Source organism: Urocitellus parryii, chromosome X, assembly GCF_045843805.1.
Source record: "Urocitellus parryii isolate mUroPar1 chromosome X, mUroPar1.hap1, whole genome shotgun sequence".
NCBI lineage: Eukaryota > Metazoa > Chordata > Mammalia > Rodentia > Sciuridae > Urocitellus > Urocitellus parryii.
This window is the reverse complement of record NC_135547.1, coordinates 76,589,183-76,602,990: the sequence shown is the minus strand read 5'-3', so window position 1 is coordinate 76,602,990 and position 13,808 is coordinate 76,589,183. Positions and strand designations below refer to the sequence as shown.

Sequence of the window (13,808 nt, the reverse complement as noted above, 5' to 3'; positions counted from 1 at the left end):
TTGAGCCCTGGCAAGGCTCGGTTGATATGTTGCCCCCCTCATAAAGATGGCCCCTTGTTTTCCTGGACAGTGCCCAGTGCTGAATTTGTCCCAGTTAGAACCAGCCTAGATGTCTCAGGTGGCAGAAACCCCAGCTGCAGAATCTCTGACCAGCTTCCTCAGGCAGATGTCAACTTGCTGTGTTATCCTTCCAAGAAGTAGCTACTTGGGTCAGTGTCTCAGCCACAGCCTGAGGAACCCAGCCCCAACCCTCTTAGGTGGAGGTGTGAGCTGGATGGTGTAAGTACCCTCTGCCAGTCCTTTCTGGCTCTGAGGACTGTGGTTGCTCTACCTTGTGTGTGACATTCTTTCTCTCTGAGCCCCACCCCCACGGGGCCCAGAAAGGACACAGAGTGAGAATGTGGGAAGAAGGGTGGCCCCAAACCTGACCTGCTCTCCACGGGGAGTCCCTCTCTCCTACTTGCCATCCTTACTGTGTCCATCCCGCACAGGCCTCAGTTAGCTCAGTCCAGGGCCATCTCCCACAGGAGCTTCGTACTTCCAAGATGAGGTGAGAACCAGCTACTCTGAGGTAGCCAGCTGGTATGCCACTCCATTGACAACACAGGACTTTTGAAAGACAATATTCACACCAAAGAAGGATCAAGAGCCTATGCCAGAGACTCCCCAGATTGTAACAGCACTGAGTCTCTGGCCTTCAGTTTGGTGACTTCCACTTCATTCCACCCATGCCCTCTGTTATCATTATGTTCTAGGAATGTCCCCAGGAAACTCATGTTAGGTAATGCAGCAATGTTCAGAGGCAAAAAGATTGGATTATGAGAGCTGTAACCTCAGCAGTGGATTAAGCCACTTGACAGATTAATAACTTGAAAAGACTACCTGAGCAGGTGGGCGTGGCTGGAATACATAGGCCACTGGGGGTGTGTCCTTGGCTCTTGGCTGGCTCTGCCTCCTGGCCGCCAGGAATTGAGCAGCTTTTCTCTACCACACCCTTCTGCCATATTTCTCACCTGGAGCCCGGGGAACATGAATTGAACCTGAGCCAAAATATCTTGTGTTCTCTGTGTTTTTCATGTTGGGTATTTTAGTTGTAGTAACAAAAAGCTGATAAACACACCCACCTGTGAAAAACACCTCTCCTAAAAGAGAGATGCCAAACTTACTCTTGTGCCTTTGATCCCCTATGCTTTCTAGGCCCTGCCTCCACTGCCTCTATTCCACAGGTAATGTTGTCTCTCAAGGGCCATCATTCCCAATTCATTTGATACATACACACACACACAGCTTAAATGCTGTATCTTCATGTGTTAGAGTTGCCCATTAATCACACAGCCTCTCAGGAATGGGAGCTGCAGAACCCACACTTGCCTCACCTCACTCAAGCATGAATCTATCCCTGAGTCTTAGGCACACCTAGCCCAACTATCTGTCGGTGAGGGTGACATCACAACATGGAGCTCAGACAAAATCTCATGTGACCTCAGGAGGCTGGGACCAGGAATTTGTCATGTCCAGAAAAACGGTGCCATGGGGGTGGTCAACCTGCATCTGGATGGGAACCACCCATGCACACGCAGACCTATCATCCACATATGCCCTAGAAACTAACTGTCCCTTTTCAAATGAGCACCATGGAGCTGACAGGCTGGGAAGGGGCTGTTTTGCTGGCTAGGATCTGGAGGATGTGGACATTCCGATTCTTGACCATCCATTCCAGATGTCAGTGGGCAGTTTTCCCCAGGCTGGCCCGGAGACTAACTGCCCTCACCTCCAACCCAGAGACAGACCCACACTTTTCTCCAAGTGCCCTGTGCATTTGCACTTGTCTGCCACCCACTGGGATGTGACCTCTGCCACTACCACCACCACCACCCCCACCCCCCCCTACGGGAAGGAGGAAGGAAAACTGACAGGATTTGGCAACTGAGCTTCAAAGGTGAGGGCTAAGCAGGAACTAAGGACAATGGACAATTTCTAGCTGAGCTGTCCCCCTGCGGGGTGTCACCAGAGGAAGTGTTGAGTCCAGAGAGAGGACTGGGCCCTCTCTCTGGGGAAGATGAGCTCAACTGTGACCTCTGATGCCTGCTGAAATAACTCGTTTGGTAGGTGCCACCAGGAAAGAGCCATGGGAGGGATCAGGATGCCCAGAACAGAAAAGAAGGGTGAGAGAGGAGAGAAGAGGGGCAGGTAAATGAAGCAGGAAAGGCAGAAAAGACAAGGGCTCTGGAAGAGGCTCATTAGTTCCTGCCAAAGCGGGGAACAGAAGGCAAGAATGGGTCCTACATGACGCCCCAAGAGGGCCGGTGTGGCTGGGCCCAGCCCACACATAACCCAGACCCAGAGCACCATGATAAGCTTGAGCACAGGGTTCCTGCTCAGAGGCCGGCCTAGACTCTCCTCAGGAAGTGGCCCACCACCAAATGCCAGGGGCACTATTCTTACCCGGCTCTGAAATGGGGCAGCTCCCCATTTTTCTGTCCCTACCCTCGAGTGCCCACCCTCAGACAGAGGGCAGACCACAGAACATGAGAAGCAATTTAATTTGAAACTGCTGTGAACTAGAGTGGGTGAGGGCAGAGAAGAAGCCCTGGCTGGAGAAAAACCAGAGGGAACCAGGTTGGCTGCTGCTCCTGGGCTCCACAGTCTTGTAGAGAAGGCATAGGCTCTGCTCGCCTTGTCCGAAGATGCTGGGTTCAACCTGTCAAGCAGAGCAGAGTCAGGAAATGGCCCTGACCAGGGCCAGCCCAAAGCCCTCCCAGACAGCCGGGGCTGTGGGAAAGGGGTATAATAAGCCTTATACTCACTTCAAAGGGCTTGGAACTTATCAGCAAGGGACTGCATGACCGCTGAAAGAGAGGCATAAATGGGCACTCCAGAAACAAGGGTACCGGACACAGTCCCACTGCCCAACTTCCCCACTGCCCTGTGAGGAAGCATCACCCATGCATCCTGATACACCTACAGCCCCTGTCCAAACAGCCCTGAAACTGACTTGCCCGCCTACCACTGGAACTCAACATGGAAATGTCTTGTACAAGGGAACAACATGTACTCATAGTGCGCGAACACTGGGCCATGGCAAGAACCATCGAGAAATGTGTTAAAAACAAAACAGGCAAGCAAACACACAGGACAACAAACACCAAACAAGTCACAGCAGTCAGCCCTTAAAGGGAAAATAAAGGAGGTTTCTGTAAAAGTCCTGAGAGAGGGAGACTTCTGGGACTCAATGGCAGAGCACATGGAGTTCAGACAACGCACTGCTCTTTGTTCACAGCCCCAGCAGTCAAGGCACAGAAGGCTCCCGGGCTGGCCACAGGAAAGTCCCTCCATGTGGTACTGCCTGTATCTGCAGTCCCACCCCACCCCAAACCCCTAGGTCTGCCTCTGCTCTGCTCTGTCCTGCCCCCCCCCCCTGTACCCACCCCTGCCCCCGCCCAGGGCTCCTCATACCTAGTTGCTCTTTGAGGTCATCTCTTTCTTTCTGTAGCACCACACACTAAGCCAACAGACACCGGAGAACAAAAAATGAGGAGTGATATTCTGGCCGCCTCCTTCCTCATCCTCCCACTTTCCCCCCACTCCCCATATCCCCCATATCCCAGAGCCAGGTGGCAACACAGGCAGAGGGAACCTCAGTGGAAAGGAGGAGCTCCCCTCCCCCTTCTGAGTTGTGAGATGTGAGGCTGCACCTAAGCCAGCTTAACCTGGACAGAGAGCCCACCATCTAGCTGGGGCCAGCATTTCTAGGAGCCAGAGAAAGCAGTACCCGGGGACAGCCCTGTGCTCCAGGTGGTTGCTGCTGCCTTTCTGGAAATGGGTGACGAATGGCTGGTTCCTGGTCACCTGAAAGAGAACACAAAATCCAGCTCCCCAGCCAAGGTGTGAAGTGGAAAGGGGTCTAAAGTGAGGCAGCAAGTTGCACCTGCTCTGCCCCACAGCTCCACCCCTCTCTTTGGGCCTGACTTCCCTGCTGCCCAGTGTCAGCCCCAGCTGCCACTGTGGACCCCTAAGCACTGTGGCTCTGGGTTGGACACTAGCAGAGTTGCAGTCACAGCCAGCCCCTGGTAGGAGCCATGTGGCTGAACAGGACCCAACAGGGAAGGCCTTGTTCTGCTGAAAGGCAGGGAAGCCTGGCAGCAAGTGACAGAGCCAGTCTTTCCTCCCACACCCATCTCCCCTGCTATCTAATCCATAAGACTCACCAGAGGTGGCAGGGCCTCTTGGAGTGAGGTCCCCCGGGCTCAGGTCCAAAAGCTGGGAGCTTCCTGGAGATTGGGGGTTGTTGGTGCTGGGGTCACCACTACCAAATTCTCCACGATGCATGCCCAGACCAGGCGACCCTGGCCTCTGTGTTGGAAGCTGACACAGAAATATCTCACTGAGTCAGGTTAATGGGTGTGCTTGTTGAGGGTGAAGATGCGCATATAGGGGCTCGGGTGTCGGGGTGAGGGGGGGGGGAGTCAAATGGTCCCATCGTCAGCACTGTCTCCCTCAGTCAGCCCCAAGCCTGGAGGTAGAGCTGAGTCAGGGAGAAGCATGGGAGCATTGAGAAAGGTCAGGCACCTCTGAGGGAAGAGCTGGGAGGGAGGAATCAGGAGGCAGATGGGACTAAACACCAATCCGTGCAGCCCAAACTGTAAGGGTGGGGGGGGGGCGCTGACCAAGTTAGCGGCCAGACCCACTTCCCATCCCAGCCCCTGTCTGGGAAGGAGGCAGGAAATGCACAAAGTGTGACCAAGATGGAGTCACGCTTACCATGTACTTTCTTGATGTCTGCCACAACTACAGAGACCCTCCTCCCAAATATGGCATCCCAATGACAGTGGGCTCCCATGGACAACCCCTGAGCAAAGGGCCCAGGGAGCAAGGGCAAAGAAACGCAGCCTGGTAGAGCAGAAGAGCAGAGGGAGGAGGAGGGAGAGGGGCAGGGGGAGGAGAGTCTACTCACTTGGGCCTGTGGGACTGCATCTCTATTTGGGTCATTATCTTCCCTGGCAACAGGCTGGGACTCCCGTGTCTTCTTAGCCATAGATCTCTTCCCAATGCCACTGTGCTTGGACTGTTTGGGCCCCAGAGGCAGCAAGGAATACCTCTTGGACCTCCCAAGCAGTGGAACTCCTGAGATTGGGGGGAATGTGGCTGGTTCCAGGGGAGCTGCCTTGAGTCTCTGCCCCCATGAAGGGAAGGCCCTGCCCAGGCTAACTTTTGAGCCACCCCCCAGGGATTTCTTCTCCTGGATGGCCTTCTTCTTAGAAGGAGTGGCCCTGGGTAGGGCCCCTGCAGCAGCAGGAGTGGCGGCAGCAGCAGCAGCAGGAGGAGGAGGAGCTCCCGGGTTGCTGGACCTGCTCCCTCCCTTGCCCCAGGGCATGCTTTGAATTTTCTTGGAGGAGCCAGCTTCCAGCTCTCCCAAGGCCTGCCTGTCCATGCCTGAGGGGAGTCCTCGAGGAGAGGCGGTCGGCAGAGGGCCCGGCATGTGAAGGAAATTCTCCCTGCTACGAACACTGGAGCGTCTGGCTGGGTCTCCGGGTTCCCTGGGGCTGCAGGACCTGGCCTGGCCTCCTCCTTTGGGGCAGATGCTCACCCTCATCAGCTGTATCTCACTGAGCTCATCTGAAGACTCAGGGTCGGAAGAGGGCTGCTGGGCTTCCCCGCTGCCCACCACCCGACTTTTGGTGCCTCTCTTGGGCTTCCCCCAGGCCCGGCTCCCCTCGGGCCCACTGGGGTGGCTCAGCGGGGCGGCAGAGGCCTGTGGCGCTTCCACACAGCTCCGGGACAGCGAGCCTCTGGCGCTGAAGCCCGCCTCTGCATCCGCCCAAATGGCGGACAGTTCAGTGGCAAAACTTTCCGGGGACGGGTATCTGTGAGTGCCCCGGTGTTCCTGGCCTGTCAGCTGCTGCACAACGGCCACAGATTCCACAGCGAGGTGGGGCACAAAGTCCAGAGCGTCCCCCTTCTCGTCAGCCAAGGAGCCAGGCCTGCCTTCGTGGCCGCGAATCATTGCCCTTCCTGCCTGGATCTCCTCCCACGGGGCCTCCAACTCCAACTCATAAGCCTCGGGGTCTGGGAGGCTGCCCTCACCCTCCCCGCTCCGTGGCGGCCCCAAATCAAGGCCCTGGGCCCGGCTCCGTGGGGCTCCACGGCCTGCAGGACGGGCACCTGCGGGCTTCCCACCCTCCTGGCTAAAACCGTCCCCATGAACAGAAGCCTCATCGGCAGAACTCATGTCACCAGTCTGCTCAGCCAGGTTTGAGGAGAGACCGTAGCCAGAGCCACCACGGGAACAGCTAGGCTTTCTAGAACTCCGTCACCACTGGCAAGGCACGCGATCGCCTCAAACACCGAGTGGCTTCCCGCGCCTTTGACGCCCAGGTCGCAGCCTTCCCATTGGTCCAGCCCCGGCCAACCAGAGCGTTGTTTGTTGGGTCGTCCCTCTGGGCCCTCGCCAATAGGGGCGAGGGCGCTTGGACTGCTGCAGAGCCCAAGTTGTACAGGTTCTTGACAAGCCACTTTGGGCCGTGGGGTCCGCTTGTGTGGGCACCCCTCCCTCCGTTTCCTGTCCTGCTGTCTGTGGTCACGAGCCTCTTTTCCTGTTGAGAACCTCATCTCTGAGCCTTGGTTTTCCATCTGTAAAATGAGGGACATAATACCACCTGGCTCAGCAGCCGGTGAGGATTCAATTAATGATGTATGTGGAGCACCCAGCCCAGAAAGGATTTGCAAGCCCCTGTTGCCCAGGAAAACAGCAGGTCAGATAGGAAAGTAGGCGAGGAAGTCCACAGTCGGCGATCAGTGGTCCTCCTGCTTCCCGCCCCCCCCCCCCATGAAGGGCCAGACAGCAATTGTTCTGTGATTGGCCATCTGAGGGGGATCTCTCTCTACTGCTCGATTACCATAGGTAATCAAAGCAGCACGTGGATGTGTGCCCAGGGCACTTTATTGGCAGTCTGTTGTTTGCCCACCTCTCTCAGACCCTATTCTACTCCCACCACCAGTTAATGCAAAGTAGCGGGAATCCCTGTGGCCAATGACCCCAAGAGGTCCTAACCATCACTGATCCTGAAGATACAAATTAAATCACAAACCATTGTTCACATACCAGGTTTACGACAATGAAAGGACTTTACTGTTCCATGGGTGGAAGAGGTTATGAACAAAACGGTGCTTTTGACTTCCCCTGGGGTGCAGGTGGGGCAGAGCCATTGGGAAGAGTGCTTTGACAGAATGAGCAGAGTGCTAATTCTAGAAATTTCATTGTGTGCCAGCACTTTTCTAAGCACCGTAGATAAAATATTAACTCATCCTCGCGACAGTCCTAGGTTTAGGTAACCACTAATGCTGCCTTTCTAACGCAAGGAAAAAAATTTAGAGTAATTTCAGCAAGGGCTGGGCACATCATCTGGAGAAAGGCTGGTATGTGTAGTGCACAAAGACACACACACAAGGAAGCTGGTGCAGGGAACAATCTGGGAATGCTCTGTACTCCCATTGGTCAGGGGATGCAGGAATGCCGTGTGACCCATGCATCCAGTAGACGAAAATGAGGAAGTCCAAAGAGATGCACCAGGCTCTGTTAATACATTCCAAAAATAGTCTCGTGGCTGCACATGCCAAGTTGTAGAACAACACGTGGATTTGGGTACACATTTGTAAATCTGAAAGCCCAAACCAGTCCTCGGTTTCCTGTGAGAACACACATAAGCGTGTGTGAAAATATGTACTAAAGGGGCCCGAACGGACACACAAGGAAGCCCTACCAGTGTTGGTGGGGAGCCAAATTTCAGTCAGACTACTGGTTCCCAGCTTCCCCAATCCGTGCAGTCTGGTATCTGGGGAGCAATCCCTTCCTTAGTTTCCATAAGGTCCCGGAGTGCTAGAATTTCCCTTGCTTGCCATGCCATTCCTACTCCAGTGACCCCCCCGATTAGTTTCACACCTGCCAGTCTCGGTTCACCTGTCTTTCCTTGCCTCGCCCTCATGTCCTATTCTGACTGCTCTCCAATAGAGGCCTGGAGTGTGTGAATGCCTCTTGGCTAGAGGATGTCAAAGGCCCAACTTCTCTGAATCTGCACCCGTGATGCCTTCCCTCCCGGAGAAGGTTACACAGCAGGGTAGATTGGGTCCACCACACATCTGCAGTCACCCACGTCCAGCCATACCCACACAATCACTGACTTTGTGGCACAATTCACAATAGCCAAGCTACGGAACCAAACTAGGTGCTCTTCAACATGTGAATGAATGGAGGAAACGTGGTATGTATGTGTGTGTGTGTGTGTGTGTGTGTATACACACACACACACACACACACACACAGTGGAGTATTACTCATCCATGAAGAAGGATGAAACTATGGCATTTGCTGCTTAAAGGATGGAACTGGGGCTATCATGCTAAGTGAAAGAAGCCAGGACCAAAAGGTCAAAGGTCATATGTTTTCTCTGCTACATGGCAGCTAGTCCGTAATGAGGCAGGGAGGAGAATGGGAAAAGGAGGCAGAAGGATTCCATCAAAATAGCAGAAAGATCTGTGGACTAGATGAAGGGTATTGATGGGGAGCGGGGAGAGACGGTATAAGGGAAGAACAGTAGGAGGAATCCGACCTAACGTACCTATGCACAGTTATGAATATACCACAGTGAATCTCATCTCACCATCATGTATATCCACAAGACACTAACAACAACAGCAACAATAACACAAACTAAAAGTATATAGCAGAAACATAAATGTAGTGGGGGGAGGGAGGAGGAGGGAACGGAGAGTACTGGGGACTGAACTAGAGCAAATTATATTCCATGGTTTTATAATTATGTCAAAATGAATCCTAATGTTGGATATAACAGCAACAACAACAAAAAACCAAGTAGCAGGACAAGAAATCAGTGAAGTGCACACCCACAATTGGACTGGCTTGTCAAGAGCCAGTACAAGCTGGGCACAGTGGGGCAAGTCTGTAATCCCAGCCACTCAGGAGTTTGAAGCAGGAGGATTGGGTGTTTAAGAACAGCCTCAGCAGCTTAGTGAGGCCCTATGCAGTTTAGCAAAACTTTGTCTCGACAAAAAAGAAAAAAAGAAATGCTGGGGATTCAGCTCAGTGGTAAAGTGTCCCTGGATATTCAATCCCCAGTTAAAAAAAAAAAAAAGAAAGAAAAAAGAAAAAGAAAGAAAGAAGGAAAGCAAGCAAGGAAGGAAGCAAGCAAGCCAGTAGCATCAGAGCCTTCCCCCAGCGCTAGCGCCCTCATCCGTATTGGCGAGTGCACGGAGGGAGGCCCCAACAAACTGCGCACTGGTTGGCAGGGAGGTGGACCAATGAGAAGGCCGCGAGGGGGGCATCGAAGACTCGCGAAGCTGCTAGAAGCCGAAGCCGGGTGGTGTTTGAGGTGATCTGTGTCTGGCTTGTGGTGACTTTGTTCCCCGAGGCCTAAGTGCTCCCGCAGTTAACCGGTCTATCATCTCCCCTCGAGCGAGCTTGGCTGCCGGGATTGGCAACATGAGCTCCGCTGACGAGACTTCCCTTCAGGGAGACGGTTTGAGCCAGAACGGTGGGAAACCGGGAGGCGTCTGTCCTGCAGGCCACAGAGCCCTACGAGGCCTGGGCCGGGGCCTCGAGTTGAGGCCGCCACGGAGCGGGGAGGGCGAGGGCAGCCTCCTAGACTCCGAGGCCTATGAGTACAACTTGGAGGCCCCATGGGAGGAGATAGTGGAGGGAAGGGCGGTGCTTCCGGGCCGCGCAGGCAGGCCTGGCTCCCCAGCTAATGAGAAGGGGGACGCTCTAGACTTCGTGCCCCTGGCTGTGGAGTCTGCGGCCGTTGTGCAGCAGCCTATGGGCCCGGAGCCCCGGGGAGCCCACAGATACCCATCCCCGGAAAGCTTTGCCACCGAACTGTCCGCCATTTGGGCGGATGCAGAGGCGGGCTTCAGCGCCAGAGGCTCGCTGTCCCGGAGCTGTGTGGAAGCGCCACAGGCCTCTGCCGCCCCGCTGAGCCACCCCAGTGGGCCCGAGGGGAGCCGGGCCTGGGGGAAGCCCAAGAGAGGCACCAAAAGTCGGGTGGTGGGCAGCGGGGAAGCCCAGCAGCCCTCTTCCGACCCTGAGTCTTCAGATGAGTTCAGTGAGATGATGAGGGTGAGCATCTGCCCCAAAGGAGGAGGCCAGGCCAGGTCCTGCAGCCCCAGGGAACCCGGAGACCCAGCCAGACACTTGAGTGTTCGTAGCAGGGAGAATTTCCTTCACATGCTGGGCCCTCTGCCGACCGCCTCTCCTCCAGGACTCCCCTCAGGCATGGACAGGCAGGCTTCAGCAGAGCTGGAAGCTGGCTCCTCCAAGAAAATGCAAAGCATGCTCTGGGGCAAGGGAGGGAGTAGGTCCAGCAACCCAGGAGCTGCCACCACTGCTGCTGCTGCTGCTGCTGCTGCTGCTGCTGCTGCTGCTGCTGCTGTCACTGCCACCTCTGCCGCTGCTGCTACAGGGGACCTGCCCAGGGCCACTCCTAGGAAGAAGGCCATCCAGGAGAAGAAGTCCCTGGGAGGTGGTTCAAGAGTGACCCTGGGCAGGGCCTTCCCTTCATGGGGGCAAAGACTTAAGGTAATGCCCCTGGAACCAGCCACCTTCCCCCCAATCTCGGGGGTTCCACTGCTTGGAAGGTCCAAGAGGCATTCCTTGCTGCCCTTGGGACCCAAACAGTCCAAGCATGAAGCCACTGGGAAGAGATCTGTGGCCAAGAAGACACGGGAGTCCCAGCCTGTGACCAGTGAAGATAATGACCCAAGTGGAGATATAGTCCCACAGGTCCAAGTGAGTAAGCCTGCCTCCTTTTCCTTCTCCTCCTGTCACTCTGCTCTGCTCCTTTACCAGGACACACTTCTTTGCCCTTGCTCAGGGGTTGTCTTTGGGAACCCACTGTCATTGGGATGCCAAATCGGGGGTCTTGGTAGTCAGGGCAGACACTGAGAAAGTACCTGGTAGGTACCAGTCCGTGTTGGCCACATTTTGTGCACTTCCTGCCTCCTTCCCAGACAGGGGCTGGGATGGGATGGAAAGTAGGACTGGCCACTGACTGGTCTGGTGACCCCTTACAGTTTGAGCTGCACATCGTGGGTGTTTAGTCCCATCTGTCTACTGATTCCTCCCTCCCAGCTCTTACTCAAGCCTGCCTTGCTGGGGGCGTGGGATTTCTCTGCCGCAGCACCCCCCACCCCCGCCACTGTCCCCCTTGCTTCTCCCTGACTGAGCTCTACTTCTGAGCCTGGGGCTGATTGAGATAGACATTCCTAATGAGATGAGCCTTGGAAGTCCTCCTTTGTACCCTGCCTCACTCCAGCCCCTGTGCACACAGGATCATACTCAACAGAAATTTCTGTGTTAGCTTCCAGTACACAGGCCGGGGACACCTTGCTTGTGCATGCATCGTGGAGAATTTAGCAGTGGTGACCCCAACCCCAGAGTCCTCCAACCTCCAGGAAGCTCCCAGCCCTTGGACTTGAGCCAGGGAGGCCTTGCACCCTCTGGTGAGTCCTGTGGGTTTGATAGCAGTGGAGGGGAGAGGGTCAGGGGAGGGAAACTTCTGGCTCTGCCGCTTCTGGGGGTGCAGTCTTGCTCCCAGGCTTCCATGCCTATACAGGCAACGCCCCCAAGGAAAGCTGGATGTGGGCAGGACTGGACTCAGGCTACTTGGTCCCCTGCATTGGGTTTATGTGCTAGGGGTGATCTGTAGCACTGCCCCAAACACAGACTCCAGAAGGAGACTTTCAGAGGAACACAGCCTTTTGTTTTGTGTCCTCTTCAGCTACAGGGCTCCTCCCAGAGTCTGGCTGCGACTACAGCTCTGCCAGTGTCCAACCCAGAGCCACAGTGCTAGGGTGTCACAGTGGCAGCTGGGGCTGACACTGGGCAGCAGGGAAAGCAGGCCCAGAGAGAGAGGTGGAGTTGCTGGACAGAACAGGTGCAACTTGCTGCCTTCAGAGGGGGCTGCTGCCTCACTTTAGATCCAGCCAGGCCCTTTGCACTTCACACTCAGGCTGGGGAGCTGGAGTTTGTGCTCTTTTCAGGTGAGCAGGATCCACCTGTGCAGACCCCAGTTCTGGAAAGGCAGCAGCAACCACCTGGAGTACAGGGCTGTCCCCGGGTAAGTCTTTCCCTTGGCTCCAAAAACGCCGGCCCCAACTAGCTGGTGGGCTCCATGTCCAGGTTAAGTTGACTTGGGTGTCCCCTCTAATTCCACACCCTAGGGAGAGAGGGTTCCTCCTTTCCACTGAGGATGCCCTACCTCTCTCTGTTGCCACTGGGCTGTGGGATATGTGGGACATGAGGAGTGGGGAGCAGGAGAGTTGGAGGGTGAGGAGACAGGAGACCAGGATATTACTCCTCATTTCTCTTTTCTCTGGTGTTGGCTGGGTCAGTGTGTGCTGCTACAGAAAGAAATCGATGATCTCAAGGAGCAACTAGGTATGACAAAGCCCAGGCGGGTACAGGGACTGGGGCAGAGGCAGACCTCAGTGTCTCCATGCAGGTTCCTGGGGCTGGGCTGGGCTGCAGGTACAGGCATCACAGTGGGGCGGGATGTTCCTGTGGGGTGGGAAAACCAAGCTGGCCTGGCCCTGGTGCCTTCTGTGCCTTGACTGCTAGGGCTGTGCACGAAAAGCAGTATGTTGTCTGACCTTGCCATTGAGTCCCAGAGACCCCTCCTTTATTTTTCCCTTAAGCACTGATTGGTGTGGCTTGTTTGGTGTTTCTTGCCCTATGTTTGCTTGATTGCTTGTTCTTAACAAGTTTCTGGGTGGTTCTCCCATGCCCCAGTGTTTGAGCACTACTGGTACATGTTGTTTCCTTATAGAAGACATTTATGTGTCGAGTTCCAGTGGTGGTAGGGGAGTCAGTCCTAGGGCTGTTTGGACAGGGGCTGGAGGTTCCCCACGGAGCATGGGGGAGGGGGGCCAGGGGGCAATATAGGGCCAAGACCCTCTATGGACCTATGTCCAAGTGTTCAGTTATGCCTCTCTCTTTCAGCGGTCATGCATTCCCTCGCTGACAAGTTCCAGGACCTTGGAAGTGAGTGTTATGCTTACCATACCCCTTCCCACAATCCCAGCTGTCTGGGAGGGCTGCATGCCAGCTCTGGCCAAGGGGAAGCCATGACTCTGCTCTGCTTAACAGATTGAACCCAGCATCATTGTACAAGGCGAGCAGCTGGTGCCGGTGGAGCCCTCGAGCAGCGGCCAAGCTGTTTCCCTTTGGTTCTTCTACAGCCAGCTCCCCCTTCCTGCCCACTCCAGTTCACAGCATTTTTGAATTAAAGTACTTCTCCTGTTCTATGGTCTGCCCACTCTCTGAGGGGGTGAGGGCCTGCAGGGGCCAGGAGAAGGGTGGGGAGCTGGTTAAGAACAGTACCCCTGGCATTTTGTGGTAGGCCTCTCCCTGAGGGGAGTCTGGGCAGGCCTTTGAGCAAGAGCCAGGTGCTCAGGCTTACCATGGTGCCCTGGGAGTGGATTCTGTGTGGACTGGACCCAGACACACTAGAATTTTCTCCTTTTCCCCTCTGGCCTTCTCTGGTGGTGCTCTCTGCTAACAGGCTTCTCTCTGGAGTTCTCATAGGACAAATTGTTGCCTAATATCCCCCCCCCACACACACACCTTTCAGGGGAAACTAATAAGCCCCTTCCAGAGCTCCAGTCCCTCCTGTCTTTATTCCTTTGGTTTGCTTCCAGGATTTATTCCTTTGTTTCTCACCCTTCTTTTCTGTCCTGACCATCCTTGATGTCTCCCATGGCTCACCCCTGGAGACCTCTTTCTAGAGAGTTATTTCAAC

The 13,808-nt window shown here is 55.0% G+C and overlaps 2 protein-coding genes across 2 annotated transcripts; one reads left to right on the top strand and one right to left on the bottom strand.

Moving 5' to 3' along the window:
* Positions 1-3,730: 3,730 nt before the first annotated feature.
* LOC144250684 (uncharacterized protein CXorf49-like) lies at positions 3,731-6,229 on the bottom strand. Its single transcript, XM_077793638.1, has 4 exons — positions 5,588-6,229; positions 4,955-5,065; positions 4,209-4,365; positions 3,731-3,849 (listed from the first exon to the last, which is right to left on the bottom strand). Exons 1-4 carry the CDS (start codon positions 6,227-6,229, stop codon positions 3,731-3,733), a joined length of 1,029 nt encoding a protein of 342 aa, XP_077649764.1.
* A 3,267-nt stretch (positions 6,230-9,496) lies between these two features.
* Positions 9,497-13,254, top strand: LOC144250683 (uncharacterized protein CXorf49-like). The gene is made up of 7 exons (XM_077793637.1): positions 9,497-10,588; positions 10,688-10,798; positions 11,370-11,511; positions 12,052-12,128; positions 12,403-12,448; positions 13,010-13,051; positions 13,157-13,254. The coding sequence occupies exons 1-7, from the start codon at positions 9,497-9,499 to the stop codon at positions 13,159-13,161; spliced, it is 1,515 nt and encodes a 504-aa protein (XP_077649763.1). The 3' UTR covers positions 13,162-13,254.
* Positions 13,255-13,808: the final 554 nt, after the last annotated feature.